This window comes from Prionailurus bengalensis, chromosome E2 (assembly GCF_016509475.1).
Source record: "Prionailurus bengalensis isolate Pbe53 chromosome E2, Fcat_Pben_1.1_paternal_pri, whole genome shotgun sequence".
Classification (NCBI taxonomy): domain Eukaryota; kingdom Metazoa; phylum Chordata; class Mammalia; order Carnivora; family Felidae; genus Prionailurus; species Prionailurus bengalensis.
Window position 1 is genome coordinate 20,633,472 of NC_057352.1, and position 21,782 is coordinate 20,655,253.

At 43.8% G+C, this 21,782-nt stretch overlaps 1 protein-coding gene and 1 pseudogene across 3 annotated transcripts; both read right to left on the reverse strand.

The window, feature by feature from the left end:
* Positions 1-995: 995 nt before the first annotated feature.
* Positions 996-1,094, reverse strand: LOC122495342 (annotated as a pseudogene).
* Positions 1,095-5,575: 4,481 nt separating this feature from the next.
* Positions 5,576-16,380, reverse strand: NUDT19 (nudix hydrolase 19). 3 transcript variants are annotated; one of them, XM_043599105.1, is made up of 5 exons: positions 14,417-16,215; positions 13,995-14,045; positions 8,505-8,712; positions 6,133-7,109; positions 5,576-5,893 (listed from the first exon to the last, which is right to left on the reverse strand). In XM_043599105.1, the coding sequence occupies exons 1-4, from the start codon at positions 15,116-15,118 to the stop codon at positions 6,904-6,906; spliced, it is 1,167 nt and encodes a 388-aa protein (XP_043455040.1). In that variant the 5' UTR covers positions 15,119-16,215; the 3' UTR covers positions 5,576-5,893; positions 6,133-6,903. The 3 variants fall into 3 exon arrangements, with proteins under 3 accessions (XP_043455040.1, XP_043455041.1, XP_043455042.1); XM_043599106.1 differs by lacking the exon at positions 13,995-14,045; XM_043599107.1 differs by lacking the exons at positions 5,576-5,893; positions 8,505-8,712 and having other exon boundaries at positions 7,038-7,109; positions 14,417-16,380.
* Positions 16,381-21,782: the final 5,402 nt, after the last annotated feature.

The following is a 21,782-nucleotide window of genomic DNA, read 5'->3' on the forward strand; positions in this document are numbered from 1 at the left end:
AATCCCACTTGATCATGGTGTATGATCCTTTTAATGTGCTGCTGAAGTCCATTTGCTAGAATTTTGTTTAGAATTTTTGTATCTACTGTATATCTATCAGGGATATTATCCTGTAGTCTTTTCTTGTGGTGTCCTTATATGGCTTTGATATCAGGGCAATGCTAGCCTTATGACCTTGGGAGTATCCCCCCTTCTTTAATTTTTGTAAGTATTTGAGAATTAGTGTTAATTCTTTAAATGTTTTGTAAAACTCACTAGTGAGGCCATCTGGTCCTGGGCTTTTCTTTTTGGGGAGGTTTTTGATTACTGATTCAACTCATCCCTTATTGGTCTGTTCAGATTGTCTATTTCTTCCTGATTCAGTTTTTGTAGAGTGTATGTTTCTACGAATGTTATCCAGTTCGTTATTTCCCTTGTTCTGCTAACTTTGGGCTTAGTTGGTTCTTTTCCTAATTAGATCTTAATACACTTAATCTCAGTTTTTCCCTCTGAATAAAATTAACCCATTTTTGTGTATTGCCATGGTTGACCTTCATTCCTATTTGAATTGTTTTACTCTAAGCCTCTGGGTTTTGTTTCATTGCCACTCACACTGATTTCTGTCTTTTGCATTAGGGGTTATGCTTTGTTTTTGACTGATCTGAAAAGTGACGATTCTATTTTTAACTCTACTAGCTACTTTTGCATTTAAAAACACACAGGTATTTTTTTCAGTTTTTATTTTTATTTTTATTATTATTATTATTATTTTTCGAGAGAGAGCACGAGTGCACAAGCAGGGAAGGGGGCAGAGGGAGAGAGAGAGAAAGAGAAAGAATCCCAAGCAAGCTCCACGCTCAGTGCAGAGCCCCACGCGGGGCTTGATCCCACGACACTGGAATCACCACCTGAGCCAAAATCAAGAGTCGGACACTCAACTGAGAGCAACCCAGCCACCCCTGTAAGTTTTTATTTTAATCACCTGGTGTTCATCACAAGCACACTCCTTAATCCACAAAAATATGGAACCCTTCATGAATTTGTGTGTAATCTTGCACAGGGGCCACTTGTCTGTGTCGTTCCAAGTTGAGTACCAATGCTGCTGAAGCGAGCACCTACGCAGGTATTTGTCACAAAGCTGCGGCCGTTGATTTCATCCTCTCCTGTTTTTTTCTCATTCCTCCCATAGCCACTTCCTGTTTCAGATAACATAATCTGGGATTATTTAACCAAGTTATTTTTATGAAAAAGACGTGTTTTTTGTTTCTAAAATAGGTTAAAATATGAATTATTTTTAACGCAGTATTTTACATATTATTCACACTTATCTCCTATATTTAATTGATTTTCACACTCACCATTTAGACTTCTACCACATCTTTCTACTTTAAAAGTTTTTATTTTGATTAATCTCTCACTCAGCCATAGTGTTTTTATCAAGTGAGTTTTTTCAGAACAGATGGAATTTTCAGAGCCCAGATATAAATGAAAATTTATCTGTGGCTTTCATGCAATAGAATTACTGGGTACATACATCCTTGTCCCCCACTCAGTATATCCTGTTATTCTGTGACACACACTCAGAAGCCTGATTCTCTGCCTTTGTGAGCAACCTTCTGTTTTTCTTCCTGAAAATCTGTGCATTATCTTTGAAATTCAATACTCATCCAGGTACTGGACAATTTCTGTTAATTTTCCTTTGGCTGCAGCAGGACCTTTTTATCTGAAGATCAACATTTTTCTTCAGCTCAAGGAAACTTTATTCTCTTCTCTAAATAAGGCTCTCCTAGGGGCACCTGGGTGGCTCAGTCGGTTGAGTGTCTGACTTCGGCTCAGGTCATGATCTCATGGTTTGAGTTCCGGCCCCGCATTGGGCTCTGTGCTGACAGCTCAGAGCCTGGACCCTGCTTCGGTCCTGTGTCTCCCTCTCTCTGCTCCTCCCCCACTCATGCGCTCTCTCTCTCTCTCTCTCTCTCTCAAATATAAATAAAAACATTAAATAAATAAATAAGGCTTTGCTTCCCTTTGTCCTGGAATTTTCTTTTATTCATGCCAGTAATCCACATGTTGGGCGCCCATCTTCATCTGTTTTCCTGAGGTGGTAGTAACAGAGAGACCCAAGAACATAGTTCAGAGATCCAGGTTTGCTTCAAGGCAACGACATGTGCAAAGATCCTGAGGTGGGAAAGAACTTTGAGTAAGTAAAGAAGACCTTCTGACGGGAGTGTAGAAGGAGACGGGTGTATGGGATCAGAGAGAAAGGTGGGATCTTGCAGGCCACAGTGAATTTAGGTTTTAAGTGCGAAGAAAAACCACTGAAGGGTTTTGATGAAGGCGGTGACAGGACATGACTTACATTTCTATGCAAGAGCACTTTTCCAGTTCAATAGGAGAGAATGCATCATGAGGTTAAGAATGAAAATGGAGGGGGGGGCATCCGAGTGGCTCGGTCGGTTAAGTGTCTGACTCTCGATTTTGGCTCAGGTCATGGTCTCACAGTTTATAAGTTCGAGCCCCGCATCAGACTCCATGCTGAGTGTGGAGCCTGCTTAGGATTCTCTCTCTTTTCCTCTCTCTCTCTGCCCTTTCCCTGCTTGCACACACTCTCTCTGAAAATAAATAAACTTTAAAAAGAACACAATAAATCTCTAAAAAAAAAAAAATGAAAATGGAGAGACTGGCCCTTACATTCGTTGCAGGGCTACCGTGGCTCAACTAAGGTGATGACAGTGCAGAGCACAGACGATGGGAATTCCAAGACAATTGGGGGCAATTGAATCAACAGGACTTGCTACTCACCTGGATATAGGAATAAAGGAGAAGGAGGACTTTTAGGAATATAGGATATAAGAGTAAAGGAAAAGAACGACTAATATTTTTGGCCTAAATAACTGGTAGGTTTCTGGTATAGGGAAGACTGCTGAGGGAACCTCCTTAAAAGGGAAAATTGTAGGGGCACCTGGGTGGCTCAGTCGGTTAAGCATCCGACTTCGGCTCAGGTCATGATCTCGCGGTCCGTGAGTTCAAGCCCCGCGTCGGGCTCTGTGCTGACCGCTCAGAGCCTGGAGCCTGTTTCCGATTCTGTGTCTCCCTCTCTCTCTGACCCTCCCCCGCTCATGTTCTGTCTCTCTCTGTCTCAAAAATAAATAAACATTAAAAACAACATTTAAATTAAAAAAGAAAAGGAAAATTATATAGGTTAGGAAACAAGCTTAATGGTTTTCACAGAGGGACCCCCAGACTAATGACTTATATTTTCTTTCATGTAACAAGCAAGAGGTGAGCAGTCCAAGCCTGGCAGGCAGTTATGCCCTACCGTCTGGCTTCTGTTTCTGGGTCCCAGGGAACTGCTTCAGTGGCCACAATGTCCAGCCAGTGAGAAGGAAAGAGAGAAAGCACAGGGCAAGCAATTTCCTTTTCAAAGGACAGCACCTGGAGGTTGTGACCTTGGGTGCTTACCTCACCCAAGGACAGTAGGGAGTTTGAGAACAAGTCCTGAGAGGCTCTAACAGCTAAAGGTCAGTGAGAGGAGAAGAAGTTAAAGGGAAAAGACGAGTGGCTAAAGAGCGAGGAGGAAGTGGAAAACGCCAAAGTTGCAGACACGTTAAAAACAAAATAGGGGTTTGAGAAGAAACAATAAAATAGCTACGTATGCCCAAATATGAGGGCCCTTCCCCCACAATTATCCCTCAGAAGCCCCCTTCTATCTGGTATGTCTCCCACAGTACAGCACACTCTTACAAACAAAGAACCATGAGGACAAGCCATGTTAACCTGAAATACTGACGCCAGCCCAGTTTGGGATTCCCATGGAAGTTGTTCAAAGGAATCAGAAAAAAGATGTAGGTAGTGAAAATGAATACTGACTTGGTATTAATTCCTGAGTTTGTCCCTTCAGTTTCAAGAAACTGTATAGTATCGTAGAAAATGGGTTTTCCTGGCTGTGTCCCAAACAAGATGGCAGGCAGTAGGGATACGAGCATGGGCAGGAAGGGGACTTGAAGGGGGAGCCGTGGGGACAAGTGGTCAGCTTTCTGTTTCTGCATCTGAGGCCCAGGTAGCTTGAATACAGGAAGTAAGAGCATATGGTAAATGCCACAAGCACTCACGAGCTAGGCTCTAAAACAACACTCTTTTTCAGTTCAGGAGGGTGGCCCTATTTTGTGCCGGGGCACTAGGGTATTGTGACAGCTGGAAGTCATGTGGCAGTCTCCCAAAAGGCATCCTTGGAAAGGAGACAAAGGTTTCATTCAGATGAAAACGACAACAAAAATACATCTTTATGCGGAAAAGTTAACTCACGTTACTTGTCACACCTCCCCCAAATCACCCACTGAACCATGTAACTCCAAAAAGGGTGCAGGACTAGAAAGGTTGGGAAAGGCAGTGTCACGCGGTCTTTTGACCCTCCCCCCGCTGCCTAAGTATGGGCCTTGAGCCTGGAAGGCTTCCCTACTGAGGAAAGAGTCCTCACAGCCCGTGCTGGCCTCATCACCTTTGTGTGGGAATGTCTTTCCCTGTTTCAGACTCAACATGTACTCCTTTGCTCTGCACAAGCGTGTGCATCAGATGACACCTGGCCAACCCCATATTATATGTGTCCGCTGCAGCGAGATGGGGTCCTTCTGTAGCACAAGAGGCGTGCGTGCAGGTCACTTGCCCTGTGTTGGCTACAGGGAGAACACCTGTGGGCCATGGGGGACTGACGCACAGTACTGGAGCTGATTTTACTCTGCTTCTTCTCTATGTGAATAGGGCATTATTCCATCCAATGCTTGGCTGTGTTGTGGTGTCCTCGGCGACTGGAATCCCCAGACGCAGTGGGCAGAACTGTTAGCTCTTCTGCTTTTGGCGATAGGTAATAGATGTCACTTGCTTAACAGAGAAGCAGGTGCCACTCAGCTGCGGCGCTAATCAGCTGTGTGGATCTGTCCTCAGTTTTCTAACTGGCAAAATAACGGTGTTCACGGAGTTCTCTTCCAGCTACATTCTGGTTCCTGTGAGAGTGAAAGAATATGATGCCCAAAGCCAAAGTCAGTAAGGAGGACTTTTGTAGGTGCAGGAGCCGGGGGAATGCTAACAGTATATGGTTCTCACAGTTTACATGTTGGAACCATTCACTGAAGAAAGACTTTCCTTTAGATCAGAGATTCTCAACCTTGGCCAGATGATTGCTGTGGACAGCTGTCCTATTTATGGTAGGATATTTAGCCGCATCCCTGGCCTCTTCCCACTAGATGGTAGCAGCATCTCACTCTCAGTTGTGACCACCAAAAATGTTTCCAGATACGGCCAAATGTCTCCTGAAGGGCAAAAGTGGCCTCCCTGGATGGAGAACCACTTATCCAGATGGTTTCCTCTAGTCAAGGTTAAGTAATACAGGGGCACGTGGGTGGCTCAGTTGGTTACGTGTCTCAGGTCATGATCTCTAAGTCTGTGAGTTCGAGCCCCGCATCGGGCTCTGTGCTGACAGCTCAGAGCCTGGAGCCTGCTTCCGATTCTGTGTCTCCCTCTTTCTCTCTCTCTGCCCCTCCCCAGCATCATGCTCTGTTTCTCTCTCTCTCAAAAATAAATAAAATGTTAAAAAAAAAAAAGATTAAGTAATATACATATACTTTATTGATCAATACCACTATTTTATAGGTAGGAAAAATAAGACATTTCATGAAAAATAAAGTCCATCATATGATACATAATATAGTCAAAGATCTGAAACAGAATTAGTGTCTTAACTATTTCACATCTTTAATCAATAAACATTATTCCTCTTAAGAGGAGGTGAAAAAATGACCCATATTAAAAACCATTGAAAATAAGCATCATTAATAAAACACCATTAAATGATGAATAGTTCTACATCTCTTTAATCTCTTTGTATTTATTAGCTACTGCTCCCCAGAGTAAAAATAAATATGTTTTTTTTTTATTTTTTTTCAACGTTTTTTATTTATTTTTGGGACAGAGAGAGACAGAGCATGAACAGGGGAGGGGCAGAGAGAGAGGGAGACACAGAATCGGAAACAGGCTCCAGGCTCTGAGCCATCAGCCCAGAGCCTGCCGCGGGGCTCGAACTCACGGACCGCGAGATCGTGACCTGGCTGAAGTCGGACGCTTAACTGACGGCGCCACCCAGGCGCCCCCCAAAATGAATATGGTTTTTGTTGTGGCTTCATACTTCTTTAAAATGGGAACTAAATGGTTTCCAATTTGGTAGGCCTAATCACTAATGCCTTTTGTATCAAACAGATTTGTGTGTTAATCATCAAGCTAAAGACATAACAAGAAAATAACGTCACCTGAGTGTCATCTCAGTGTGCTATTCACATGTAATCAGACACCCTTCAACTAATCTCACGGGCAAGTCTAAGGAACTCATGGCTGCACCTCCTCAGCACGTCAAGGAAAGCGCTAATGCAGTGGACAGTTAAAAGACAACGGCAGTAGAACATCTTATTTAAACTTTTGATAATAAAATAATACAGAAGTGGATGGGTGCCTGGGTGGTTCGGTTGGTTAAGTAGCTTGATTTCGGTTTGTGAGTTCAAGCCCCATGTCAGGCTCTGCGATGACAGCACGGAGCCTGCTTGGGATTCTCTCTCTCCACTCCTCCCCTGTTGGCTCTCTCTCAAAAGTAAGTAAATAAAATAATAATTCAGAAGTGGAAGCCTTTGTGAGGTTTTCTTCCCCCCTCATTCCGGGAACAGGATCATTAATAATTAATTACATTTGTGTGACACCATGAGGTTTAAAGGATGAAATAAGCAAGAGAGCACTATATTACGCTTGAAATGTGTATTATACTATATCAGATTAGACTATTGGTACTAGATTGTACAAAGGTCCTTATGCTCCAAGCAAGTCCAGTCGACCTCCGGTATTCAGCAGGACAACTTCAAGCAAGCCAGCTTACAAGCAAGCAGTCCTCTATAGATGGCTCTGACTTACTACGTAGGTCTTAGGATAAACATGTTTATGCTTTGACTGGACAGTCACGTGGACACTGTACACATGGCGGCTGTGTAACACCATTCGGTGAAATGTCTTGCCTTCCTTCATGATTTCTCCAGTCTTTTTTTCCGTGGACATAACATTCTCTACAAAGTCTGAATCTTCTAAGTACAGTTCATCTCCTGAAAAATAACATTTTGAGCCCACAAAGTGTTATTTTATAAAACATTCCAGTATATTAGTGACATGCACATCGGTATCGATCTATGTCATGTGTTTGGAACAGAGATAGGTGTTAAGTAACTCTAATTTTATGAGCCTACCTCAATGTCTTTCTCGTGTTTTTAATACCCGCACCCCCCAATTCCCCATTCCCCAGCCAAAAAGTTTCTTTGGGCACATAAGTATTTATGACTTGATATTTTTCATCACGATTATAACTTTTAGGCTAACTCATGACTCTTTATTCTAGTTGGTATTAATATTGGCCTTGATACCCATACATTTTTGGGTTTCGATGTGAGCTATTCTAATAATTTTAAGGTTAAATTACATAAATGATCATTTACACATCAAAACTACTAAACCGTACTACTGTAGGATGAGTAACAAGTATTGTCGCTATTGTAAGAACTGAGACAAGCAGCCATGAGCAGGTCACAAAGCCCCACCCATAAAACCATGGCGCCTAGGTGGCTCAGTCAGTTAAGTGTCCGACTTCGGCTCGGGTCATGATCTCACCGTTCATGGGTTCAAGTCCTGTGTTGAGCTCTGTGCTGACAGTGCAGGGCCTGGAGCCTGCTTCGGATTCTGTGTCTCCCTTTCTCTCTACCCTCCCCTGCTCATGCTCTGTCTCTCTCTCTCTCTCTCTCTCTCAAAAATAAATAAACATTAAAAAAAATTTAAAAGGTAAACTGCCACAAAACCCCCACCTAGCACTTACCCAACAACAATCAACTGCCAACAAACTCCCTAATTCAAATAAGTTGACAATTTCTCCTAATTCAAGTTCTTAACAGAGCGTAGTTGAAAACAAAAGTTTTCAACTTCATAACTCATTCTCAAAATTCAAAATTAAAGTGTAAAAAAGTGAGATAACATATGAGAAAGAGTTTTGTAAACATCTAGGAAACATATTTAAATAAATGTATGTGTGTATACAAAGTGACTTACTTAGAACTTTCGGTTATAATAAACACCATGGATATTTTATAGACTTGGACCTTACTTAATAAACTGCTGTATTGTATAAAACAGATGGTAATTCATGTCTCTGTGTTGCACAATACTGCCATACAGCCCAGTGCATTAAATGTGAATACTACGGTGCTGGGCGCCTGGGTAGCTTTGGTTAAGTATCCAACTCTTGATTTCGGCTCAGGTTATGATCTCACAGTTCATGGGTTTGAGCCCCGCATCGGGCTCTGCATGGACAGTGTGGAGCCTACTTGGAATTCTGTCTCCTCTCTCTCTGCTCCTCCCCAGTTTGTATGCTCTCTCTCTCTCTCTCTCTCTCAAAAATAAATAAACTTAAAAAAAAAAAAGAAGAAGAAGAACACTGTGCTTCACTGACTTACCTGGTAAAAGCTGGAGCATTGCATCAGCAGTTAAAAATGTGATTGGCAGCCATCTTTCCATCTCTTCCAATGCACCATCCAAACAAAATTTGTGCAAGTCAGAGAGAGAGGCAAAGTTTCCCAGCCTTCTTATTTCGTAGAACTGTGGGGGTGCTAACCAAATTTTTTTCGATATGAAACTCTCAGTTGTCTCTGATGGAGATGACCACTGTGGAAGACAATGGCCAGGGTTTTAAGGTTTATTCCAGAGGCAATGGAAGATTTGAAATCATTAGATCAGTATCCAAATCTAACTGACGCCGTACAATTAATGTATTAATGTGCCTTGCTAGAATCCTCTAAGACAACATGAAAAGATTTGGTTAATGAAATGTGGGCTGACCCTCCACCCTCGCAAGAGGTTGGTTAATGGGACGTTGATCCTAAGGACCAATAAATCAACTAGGATAGATCACCAAGCATTGACCTGGGGGAATGTTCAGCAGAGAAGGCAGAAGATGCAAGAAGGCAAGCTGGTTCTGGTCACTCCCAGGGGAAAAAGAAGCCTGTCCGGTGTTAACTCATGAAAGCAGATTGAGAATTCAGTGCCCATTCATTCCACCCACAAACGGGTGCCTTGGGTAGGCCCTGGGGAGGTGGTGAACAAGATAAAGCTCTCTCAGGCTCTATGGGGCCTTCAGCAATCAGAAAGTAGCATGACAAGTTCACATGTTACAATGGGGTAAAGAGGAGCAAAAGGAGCTTTCAGGAAGGTCAGGAGGCATGACTCAGCCTATCGTTCCAGGAATGTAATAACAGCAGAGTATCAGGGCGCCTGGGTGGCTCAGTCAGTTGAGCATCTGACTCTTGATTTCTGCTCAGGTCTTGATCTCATAGTCAGTGGGACTGCGCCCCATGTTGGGCTCTGTGCTGAGAGCGCGGAGCTTGCTTGAGATTCTCGCTCTCCCTCTCAAAATAAATAAACTTAAAAACTAATAATAACAGCACAGTACCAACCAGACAGCATTTGCCCATTTAACTTAAGTGACCTGACTGCTGTGACCTTTCCTCCTTCCCAAGCCTTACTTCCATACACATTTAGATAAAAGGAGTTGATTCAATGAATATGAAATAACCCCAAAGGGGTCTTTCTTTAACGGATTAAGTATCCATTTACACTGATGGAAACTGATTCTCATGCCCAATCTAGGAAGTTGAAATTGATTTCTGCCATGGATAACTATAGGCCAAAGGTGTAAAAGCTTGTACGTGCCTAAACTTCCCCCTGAGGAATGCATATGGTTAATCTATGGGACCAAACAATCTATTTATAAGAAGCACCTCGGGTTATTCTCAACTTGCCAAGGCTGCATTTTGGAAAACAATGCTCGGGCCTCAAAGGACCACCCACTCTGTAAGTTATTTACATACAACTCTCTTTTATCAATTCCACATGAGTTCAGTGATAACAATCAAGATGAAGGGCTAAACAATAGGTACAACCCATTTAATTCAACCTATTCAGGTTAGTCCAGACCATAGATTAAGAGAGCTTATCATTTATTGGTTACTTGTTACTTGTAATGCACTGCTCACAAAACCTTTGACACTTTAGGCCAGATAATTATTTGTTGTGGGTGACTATCTTGTACCCTAAAGGATGGTCAGAAGCATCCTTGAGCTCTACCCAGTAGAAGCCAGTAGAACTACCCAAATTAGGAAAATCAAACACATCTCCAGACATTGCCAAATGTATCTAGGGGTGGGTGGGTGAATCATCCCCTGTTGAGAATCACCAGCCTTGACTAGGTTAAGAACTGCTGCTTATTGAAATCTTTCCAGGGGCACCTGGGTGGTTCAGTCAATTGAGCATCTGACTCTTGATTTTAGTTCAGGTTATGATCGCAGCAGGGTCATGCGATCGAGCTCTGCATCAGGTTCTGCACTGAGCATAGAGCCAGCTTAAGATTCTCTCTTTCCCTCTACCCTTCTCCCCAACTCATGTGCTCGCTCTTTATTTCTGTCCCTCTAAAATAAAAAAAAATTAAAAATCTCCTCTTCCAGCCATCAGTGCTAGAATTACCTTTCTCCAACATGATATAAACAATAGAGAAGTGGACAAAATCTATGAATCGATCATTTTCAGACATTGAAAAATGCAGAATTGTAATTTGTGAGAAAAGAAAAACAAATGAGGTGAACTCTACCATTGCCAAGATTTTCTGCCTAAAGGTAATCGTCAGACCACAGCAAAAGGAAAGAGAACCTAACCTATACCATTCTCACTGACTTACTGAGGAGACAGAGAACAGAGTTTGGAAAGGCCCATACAGGCTAGAATATGGAAGACATGGTACCTGAGAGGAGGGATCTATATAGAGTAGAGCTCCTAAAAGCTGTACAGGATGCCCTTAGTCTTTGCAAAACACTAATCTATGCCAGCATAAGATGAAACCACATGACATTGGAAAACATGCTTTCTAAGAAAAGAACAGTTGCTTGGGGGCTTTAAGACTAATACTTTCTAGGACTCACCTAGGGCCAGGAAAAATTTCCTCCAACCACAGTGGAGAGACCTTGTTGAATATAAGGGGCATTCAGCAGAAGGGTCTCATTAGAAGTGCAGCTGATAGAATAAAGGCTATCCTAGAACTACTCTAAAACCACTTTTAAAAAATAAGAGGTTCCTGGGTGGCTTAGTTGGTTAAGCGTCCAACTCTTGATTTCGGCTCAGGTCATGATCTCACAGTTCATGAGTTCGAGCCCCACATCGAGCTCTGCCCACTGACAGCACAGAGCCTGTCTGGGATTCTCTCTCTCTCCGCCTCTCTCTCTAAACAGAAACTTAAAAAAAAAAAAAAAATCTCAAGAAGATCAAGTTAATTTGCAATAACTTAACTTCCTGCCAGGAAAAGTTCAACAATCTTTAAAGGAACATAACAAAATCCAGTACTCTTAAAAATCACAATATCCAACATCCAATAAAAAATTGCAAGACCCATGACAGGAAAGCAGGAAAATGTGACCCCTAACTAGAAGACAAATTGGTCCATGGACACTACAGAGATGATGGAATTAGTAGAAAGGGGCATTAAAACCACTGTTGTAAGTATGTTCCATTGACTCAAAGACATAAAGGAAAATATGAACAGGATAAGAGAAATAGAAAATATTTTTAACTAAATGGAACTTCTAAAAATGAAAAGTATCTGAAATGTAAAACACACAGGATGCTATTTACAGCAAGTTTGATGCTACATAAGAAAAAAGAAAAAGAACTTGAAAACGTAGCAGTAGAATCTATTCAAGATAAAGCACAGAGATAAAATACTTGAAACAAAATGAACAAGTTATCAGTTACATTCTCAAGTAGTCCAACATAAATGTAATTGGAGTCCCAGAAAAGAGCAGGAGGTGAAAAATATCTGAAGAAACAAATAACAAAAAGAAAACCATGCACATTGTAATCAAATTGATGAACACCAGTGACTAAGAGGAAATATTTAAAGTAGCCACAAACACAAAACAAACATATTAGGCACAGAGGACCAAAGAGTTAAAAGCAGATTTCTCATCATAAATTATACAAACCAGAAAATACCAAAGCAACATCTTTAAGCACTGAGAGAAACAAACAAACAAACAAATATGTTAACTTAGAATTCTATACCCAGCCAAAATATCTTTCAAACAAATGGAGGCAAAATAAAGTATTTTTCAGGTAAACAAAATTTTCAAGATTCATTGTCAGAAGACCTGAAATACAACACATATTAGAGGATGTTCTTTGGGCCAAAAGAAACCAGTTGTAGATTTTAATCTGCACAAAGGTATGAAAAGCAGTAATAATGGTAAATATGCAGGTAAACATAAAAGACATTTTCTACTCATTGTTGCAGTCTTTCAAAGATTGACTGTTTAGGGCAAATTAATCAATGCACTATAGAGTTCATAATAACAATAAAAGTCAAATGTATGACAACAATAGCTATTGGACATGAGGGGAGAAATACAGGTATACTGTTGTCAGGTTCCAACATGATACATGATGAAAGCTATGTATTGCAAACCCTAGAGTAACCACAAAGAAGATTAATTAATAAGTCAATAATGGAGGTAAAACAGAGTCCTTAAAATACTCAAATAATACAAAAGGAGTCAGGAAAAGAAAAACACGCAAAGAATAGATAGGACAGATAACAAACTAAAAGATGGTAGATTTGAATTAAATATAAATATTTAAATATATAAACATATATAAATATAAATGATCTAAACACTCCAGCTAAAAGGCAGAAATTATACTACTGATAAGAAAAGGAAGACTATGTGCTGCCTACAAGAAACATACTTTATTTTTATTCAAAAAAATTTTTAATGTTTATTTATTTTTGAGAGAGAGAGAGAGAGAGAGTGTGAGCAGGGGAGGGGCACACACACACACACACACACACACACACACACACACACACAGAATCTGAAGCAGGCTCCCGGCTCTGAGCTGTCAGCACAGAGCCCAATGCAGGGCTCAAACTCACGAACCATGAGGTCAAGACCTGAGCCTAAGTCAGATGCCTAACTGACTGAGCCAGCCAGATGCCCCAGAGGGTATTTCATAATAACCAAAGGGTCAATCCATCAAGCTTTAACAGTCCTATATGTTTCGGCAGCACCTTACAAGGAAGCTTCAAAATACCTGAAGCAAAACCTGATAGAGAAAAAGACAAATTCACAATTACTCATTAAAAATGTCAGCATTACTGGGATGCACCTGGCTGGCTCAGTCTGTAGGGCATGTGACTCTTGGTCTCAAGGTTGTGAGTACAAGCACCCTGTTGGGTATGAAGATTACTTAAAAGAAAACAAATCTGAAAAAAAATGTCAGCATTCCTGTCAGTATCTGATGGAACAAGAAAACACTATGGAAGAGCTGAAAGACACTACCAACAAATTTAACCTAATTGCCATTTTTCCAAACTCTCCAGCAAGCACAGAACATATTATTCTTTTTAGGTGCAAAAGGAACAATCACCAAGACAGACCATATTTGTGGCCATAGAAAAAGTCTCAATAAATTTAAGACTGAAATCATATAAAGTATGTTCTCTGAAGACATAATTATACTGCATGGAATGGAGTGGGCATGAAATGAGTTAATGCAGGGAACGTGCTCAGGAAGGAGCCTGGCACCTGAACAGCACTGCACAACTCCTGGGATCTCCCCAAGGGCTCTCTTGGGGGGAAGCACCTGAGAGGCAGAGTCAAGGCCTCTTGAAGAAGCAGAGGAGCACTTCACCAAGGTCCTGGCTTTGGCCTGCAGGGTTGAGAGTGGGGCTACCTGGTTGCCTTGCTCGCTCAGTCACTTATCGGCTGTATGGCTCTGAGGAAGCTACGGACAGTCCTGACTCTGGTTCTACTTACAATTTTGCAATTCTAGGATGCTGCAAAAACCATACACATTCAAGCAGCAAAGTTACTTTTGAATTTTGATGTCTTCCCGCAGCTACTCACCACCGGTAGTGCCGGGCAGCAGCAATGAGCAAGCTCCCGAGTCGTGTGATCCTGAAGGTAAACGATTGATGATACCCTTGCGCTCATTCTGTACCATTACCACCTTTGTTGCCCACTTTCAGTATTCAATAAAATACATGAGCTATTCAACACTTTGTTATAAAATAGGCTTTATGTTAGTTGATTCTGCCCAATTGTAGGCTAATGTTAGTGTTCTGAGCACGTTTAAGGTAGGTCAGGCTAAGAGGTTAGGTAGGTTACGTCCCCGGGCTGTAACCCCGTCACAGATGAGGGGGTGGTAAGACCTGTAATTAGCCTCCGTGCTGGGCTTATAGGGAGGTTCCAGATAGGCCTGGGCTGCTGGCGGGGGGCCCTGATTCTCAAGTTCCGGTGGGTCTCCACGCCGGCGCCGCAGGCCCTACCTGGCAGCTCACCACCTCGGTCAAGTCCGGGTAGACGGGCGGCGGCTCCCGTAGGCAGCACAGGAAAAAGGCGGTGTTGAAGCGGCGGCCGCCCGAGCGCGTGAACGGCGTGAGCCAGCCGCCCCAGTCGTGCAGCGCCCAGATGTCGGGCGTGCAGTCGAGGTGCGCACACAGGCTCAGGAAGTGGCGCGGGTCGCGGCGGACGCGGTCGCGCCAGGCGTCCAGGCCCGGCGGCGGCGCGAGGGCGCGTGCGGGCTCGGCCGCGGTGGGCAGGGCGGCCCGCGGCCGCAGCAGCAGCACGCCCGCCTCCTCGAAGGCCTCGCGGATGGCACAGATGCGGGAGGCTACGTCATTCGGCAGCGCCGCGCCGTCCTCGTCGGCGGGATCGGGCAGCCCCGGGAAGGAGGCTGGCCGCGACAGTGGGGGGCCCAGGCCGAAACGCGGCGGCCCGTGGTGCGGCGCGAAGAGGCGCAGCCAGTCGGCCGAGTGGTCGGCCTTGTCCAGCACGCCCCCCGGGAAGACGTGCGCCCCGGGCAAGAAGCCTTGGCTCTCGGAGCGCTGCAGCAGCAGCAGCCGAAAGCCCTCGGCGGGCGGCGGGGGCGGCGACGGGGCGGCGGGGCCCGGGCGCGCCCAGCCAGCGGCCAGCACCATGGTGGCTGCCCGTCGCCAGCTGCTGGCGCCCGGCCGCAGGGAGCCGTTCATGGCGGGCGGCGGCGTGAGGCTTCCGGGCTCCGGGTTCTGGCGCAGCGGCAGCTCCTGGGCGCCGGTCCTACCGCCTCCAGCGGTCTTCCTGGGCTTGGGGACCCAGGCCCGTGTCACATAGGACGAGCTCGAGGCGGGGCGCGCGCAGGGGGCTCCGGGTGAATTCTGGCTGTTAGGCCTACACCCGCGCCGGCCTGTGGGAGGAGCGTTGGCGCCGGGGAGGGCTTGCACATGCCTGGAGTGCCTTAGTTCCCGGCCGGGTCACTGGCAGGACTAGGACTGTCACTGTCCCCGGCGACGGATTGTTCACAGCCGCCTGACAGGAGGGCCTGCCTGCCTCATCGTCCCCACCCAGGACACTGGGACCGAGAGCAGAAATGCCTAGGGGCATACATGACCTGCCACGTTAAAATGGGATGCAGTATTTTCACCAGGCCAGGTGACACCTAGCCCACCAAACCCCAAGAACTAGGACTTATTCTTAAACCACCGGTCGACACGGAAGTATGTTGTCTTTGACAGCGAAGGAGACCTGAAGGGTAGATCTCTGAGCTTTGCAGGCTCACATGACTCCACCAATGAGAAACTGATGGATGAGCCAGATGCCAAATTGTGGGTTCCCCACTGCACATCCTGGACGTGAAAGGCACTCTTGCCTCCGGGTACTTTGTCTTGTGTTCTGGACGCCTTTTATTGCCAGGGCACCTGGGACCACCTTAAGCCCTTTAGATCATTGGATGATTTCCACTTTCATGAGAGATGCTTAATCCAGGCCTAGGGATAGGAATTTCTCTCCACTTCATTTTCTTAGTGACTGTAATACTCCTATGTCCAAGAGAAACATTCCTGTTTCTTAGAGCCTGTTTAAATCTGAATCTTCTCCTTTACGATTCCTTGTCACGTGCCAACAGCTTCTCAGATTGCTATTACACCTGATCACACATTTGTTACACTTGGGGATGAAATAGAGACTGTTCTTTTGGTGGGCCTCATTTAAGAACTATCATTTTAGTGTGGGTTATTTTGTGGGGGAGGATCCGGACATGGCACTGTCGGTTTTTAGGGTTTTTTTTTTTTAATTAAAAAATATACGGTTTTTGTGGTTTTTTGTTTTTGTTTTTTATTGGAAGTATGCTCCACGCCCAACATGGGGCTTGAACTCACGACCCTGAGATCAAGAGTAGCATGCTCTACTGATGGAGCCAGCCAGACACTCCTAGGATGGTTTTTCTTAGCATCGTTTTCTAAAGGTACGACTCCCTGTGTACTGACTGCATCCTAGAAACAACAGCAACAACAACAAATGGGACCACACACGGAGAAAAGTACAGGTGGAAGCCAAAGAAGGACACATGTCCTACTTGGAGGGCCAACCAACTTTCATCTACCTTGAGTCTGCAGAATCCACAACTGGGGAACCCTTTCCTGAACTGCTTCCCAAATGCATGTAGCTCTCTGCACTGGGACAATCATTTCAGAACGTGTTGTAGAGTCTGGAGTGGTACCCGGGAGCCTGTATTTTAACAGTCCCTGACGCTGCAGGTGGTTCTAGTGCTGTGAGCCATAGGAAGCTCTGAAAGGTGGGGACATGATCAAGTTCATATCTTCAAGTTTGTGACACCAGCATGGTGACTCAATTGGATGGAGCTGGACTGGAGACCCATGGGGTGTGCTAGGCAAGAAATTATGAAGGCCTAAACTAGGAGAGTGGCTGTGGAGAGAGGGTAAGGATGGAGAAGGGAATGATTTACAGAGTGTTGAGGGGGTAGACTTGATGTAATATGGTAATTGGTTGAATGCAGAGCAGGGGACAGGAAGGAGTTAAGGTCTAGCTTGGGAGATTGAAGTAATAGTTATTCGACCCCAGAGGCAGTAATTAATAGTGATATTATTAAGCACCTACTGTGTGTGAGGCTCTGGGAATTTTGTAAGTATCCGCTGCGTAATCCTCACAAAACCTTCTAAGGTGGAAATAGCCATTGCCATTTCACAGAAGAGAAACTATTCATGGAGGGGTTAAGTCTCTTAAGAAAGGACATGCTGTTCTCTTCGCGGTAAAATAACACCATCGTTTTGTAGATAAAAATGTTAATTTGGGGGGCACCTGGGTGACTCAATCGGTTGAGCGTCTGACTCTTGATTTGGGCTCAGGTCATGGTCTCACCGTTTGTGGGATCGAGCCCCACATCAGGCTCTGCGCTGACAGTGCAGAGCCTGCTTGGGATTCTCTCTCTCTCTCTCTCTCTCTCTCTCTCTCTCTCTGCCCCTCCCCAGCTTGCTCACGCTTGCTTGAGCTCTTTCTCTTTATCTCTCAAAATAAATAAGTAAACTTTTAAAAAATGTTTATTTTGAGATCAGCTTGTTTTCCCAAAGGCTGCTTACTCCTAAGTGAGATGATCACGTTCTACAGTACATAGCAAAGTGGCATCCTTGGGTTGGATCTTAACCAATGCAGAACAGTCTCCAGAACTGCACGCTGCCATTTTGGTCTTATTCAGGAGGCTCTGTGACAATGCAATACCAGTTTATGTGTGTATCCACCGATCACATCCTATAACCTATTATCTGCACTGTTCTAATGTTCTCTGCTCCGAGGAAAAATTACAGATCTATTAATCTACTGCTATCAACAAACTCCTCTGAAACTTTGTGGCTTAAAACGATAAACATTACCTCACAGTTTCTGTGGATCAGGAGTTTGAGAACATTTTAGCTGGGTGGTTCTGACTCAGTATCTCCCATGAGATTGTGGTCAGCCTATCAGCCGGGGCTTGACTGGGCCTGAGCGATCCATTTCCACGATGGCCCACTCATGTCGCTATTGGCAGGAAGCTTCAGTTCCTCACCACACTGGTTTCTCCATTGAGCCACTTGAATGTCTTTGAAACTGGGCAGTTAACTTTCCCCAGAGAGAGTGACCCAAGAGAGAAGAAGGAGGAAGCCATGAATGCCTTTTATGATTTAGCCTCAGAAGTCACACTCCATTTCCAAGGTATCCTATTTTTACACCGGTCTGCTCTATTCAATGTGGGAGGGGACTACACAAAAATACCAGGAGGTTGGAGATCATTGTGGGTCATCCTGGAGGCTGTAGTAACAGTGGACAAAAAATGAAACCATCTAAGCATTGGAAGAAAACAGGTAAATTCCTCTATAATCTTTGGGTCAAAATCTAGAAGCAGTAAGGGAAAAGATTGGTAACTTGACATATGCTTCTCTCCATATTTATAACTTTATTATGACCAAAAACACTGCAAGAAAGTCTAAGATGGGGTGCCTGGGTAGCACAGTTGGTTAAGCATCTGAGTTCGGCTCAGGTCATGATCTCACAGTTAGTAAGTTCGAGCCCCACATTGGGCTCTGTGCTGACAGCTCAGAGCCTGGTGCCTGCTTCGGATTCTGTGTCTCCCTCTCTCTCTCTGCCCCCCCCCCCCGCCCCGCTCACTCTCTCTCTCTCTCTCTGTCTCTCAAAAATAAACATTAAAAAAATTAAAAATGTCATTAAAAAAAGAAAGTCTAAGACATAATAAAATGGAAAAATTACCTGTAATGCCTGTCACAAAGGATTAAGAGTTAGGAAAAAATGGAGAAGAAAAAACCTCTAATTATATAGAAAAATGGGCAAGAAAAAACAGTTTGGAGTAATTTAAGGTCACACATCCAGCAAGTGTTGGAAACCGTCTCCAAACCTATTGGCATGTTCTCAGAGTGTCCTGCCCAGCTCTGTCCTGCCAGGGGCATAATGCCAGCTGCTCCAGGCCTAACAGTAAGTGCACACGGTCATTCCCTAGTAGCACCAGCAGTTACAATGGGCCACTTGGTCACGAGAGCGCAAGTCACTTTGTTTATGAGTCAGTTGCTTACTTCACAGTTCAGGACAGTTGACTCTTCATTCTGATGTTCTTCCGGTCCTCCCCAGCTTTACTTACAATGAAAAAATCCCTCATTGGATTTATTAGAACATGTTAAACCTTGAAGATAAGTAAAAACTTTCCAAACATGTCCTGCCTCTTACCTATAGCTCCGTGTAGTCTTTTAGTTCACTATCAAGTTCAGCAAGCCCCAATTCGCTTGAGTCATCCACTATTTATCAGGTTTTTCCGTTAAAAAGGGAAGCAAGGAAGAGAACTTTGGGGCTAGCCACTGAGAGATAATTTCAACTTGGATGGTCAACGGTAGCAGGAAAGCACATTCAGCCTTCCTAGAAGTCAAGGCATGTCACCAGGGTTAAACAAAACCCACCTGTGATTGACCAATAACATCCTGTGCACCACGAATCGCCAGATAAAAATTATTCCTCAAACTTTTTTTTTTTTGAGAAGGATTTTAAAAAGGTTCACAGCATTGTTTTCTCAAACATGAATGGATTCCGGGGCACCTGGGTGGCTCAGTCGGTTACGCGTCTGACTTCATCTCAGGTCATGATCTCACAGTCTGTGAGTTTGAGCCCCGTGTCGGGCTCTATGCTGTCAATTCAGAGCCTGGAGCCTGCTTCGGATTCCATCTCTCTCTCTCTCTCTCTCTGCCCCTCCCCCACTCACACTCTGTCTCTCAAAATATGAACAAACGTTAAAAAAATGAATGGATTCCATTTATGTGACATTCTGGAAAAGGCAAAACTGAAGGGACAGAAGTGAGATCAGTGGTTGCCAGAGCCTGGGGCTGAAGGAAAGGACTGACTAGTAAGGCACGGGGGGTCCATGAAGACTGCCATCTTGCTGCTTGCGGTGGTGGTTACATGATTGCACAGCTTTGTCAAAACCCAAAACCCCTCTGTGAAGGGTGAATGTGACCATATTTACCTTGTACCTCAAAAAGTTTGGCTTTAAAAATTCATAGATTCCAACTTACAGAGAAACCATCTGTACTTGACCTTTTTGTTACATACCTTTTCTCATCTTGACAAGTATATCTAAATTTGACCTTCAGATGGGTTTTTAGATTTTACCTGAGTTACAGAAAGTTAAATGTTTTCATATAGTTTGTTTTCATATAGTTTCTTTCCCCCAATTATCCAATTTCAGGACTTCTAAAGTAGTTTGATAAATAATAACAGCAGTGGGAGCCAACATTTATTGAGTCTTGTGCCCAGAAAAAGTCTTATCTTGATATCCTTATGAAGTATATATGCCTTATTATTACTCCCATTGCAAAGATTAAGTAAATTGAGGTCAGAGAGATTTAAGAACTTCAATGAGATCTGATCTGGACTCAGGTGTACTTTTTTCCATTGTTGGTACTTTTTTTTTTAACATTTATTTTTGAGAGACAGAGAGAGACAGGGCATGAGTGGCGGAGAGGCAGAGAGAGGGGGAGACACAGAATCGGAAGCAGGCTCCACGCTCTGAGCTGTCCGCACAGAGCCCAACGCGGGACTCGCACTCACGAACCGTGAGATCATCACCTGAGCCAAAGTTGGACGCTCAACGAACTGAGCCACCCAGGCGCCCCCCATTGTTGGTACTCTTAATCTCAACACTATAGTGTCTTGACACAGCATTTTAAAACATGCTTCTGATTCCCTGGGGTAGGATTCCAAAAGAGTTTTGCTTTGTTTTTAGGGGGGAAGGTTCTGAAATTGTTTCTCATTGTAGTTTGAGACCCTAACTGTTAAGATTTATATTTTAATAACAACAATAGGGGCGCCTGGGTGGCTCAGTCGGTTAAGCGTCCGACTTCAGCCAGGTCACGATCTCGCGGTCCAGGAGTTCAAGCCCCGAGTCAGGCTCTGGGATGATGGCTCGGAGCCTGGAGCCTGTTTCCGATTCTGTGTCTCCCTCTCTCTCTGCCCCTCCCCCATTCATGCTCTGTCTCTCTCTGTCCCAAAAATAAACGTTGAAAACAAACAAACAAACAACAATATGTTCCAGAAGATAAGAGCATTCAAAATTTTATTGTAAAAACAATATAACATTAAATTATTGAAAAAAACACCATTCATAATCCCAACACCTTCACGAATAGTTTCATTTTTATTTCCTTGCAGATTTTCTCTATATGCCTCACACATATGCCTAACACATCCATACGGACAGGGGACACTCACTTTGCTTTCTGGCAACAGCAAATGGACTCTTCAAAATCATTTCGACCAACAGGGGCTTTCATTTGGCTTCTTTACCTTTGTCACATAAGCCTAGGTTATAAACCTAAACGCCAACCAACAAGGATGGCCAAGAGCTCAGAGGAGTGCCGTGAAAACACCCAGAATTGTCTATGGAATGAGATGAAAATAAGTAAAAGAAAGGGAGAGAGCCATCTTGTCCTCACAGACAGAGGGCAGCAGCATGCGGCCACTTCCTGCACCTTTGGTCAGTTCTTAAGAGCCAAAGAACTAGTATTTGAATGACTTTATCTGTGTTGGCTGCAGCCAAAGATCATTCATGCAGAGATCTTATTCTTCCCAGATTCCCTTCTGCATTATAGGATGAGTATAATCATACTGTACAGAAGCAGTTGGAAATTTATAATTCTGGAGTATTTCCGCACATCTCTTTATATGTAATGAAATCTGTGAAGGGTAAGAATGTTGATCAGGACATTCACTTCAAATGTGCATAAAAAAGATTAAGAATATATATATATATATATATTTAAAATCATAAAAGTTGATAGCTGAATCATTTGAGGGTGCCTATTTTTTTAAATACTCTTCTTAACGTTT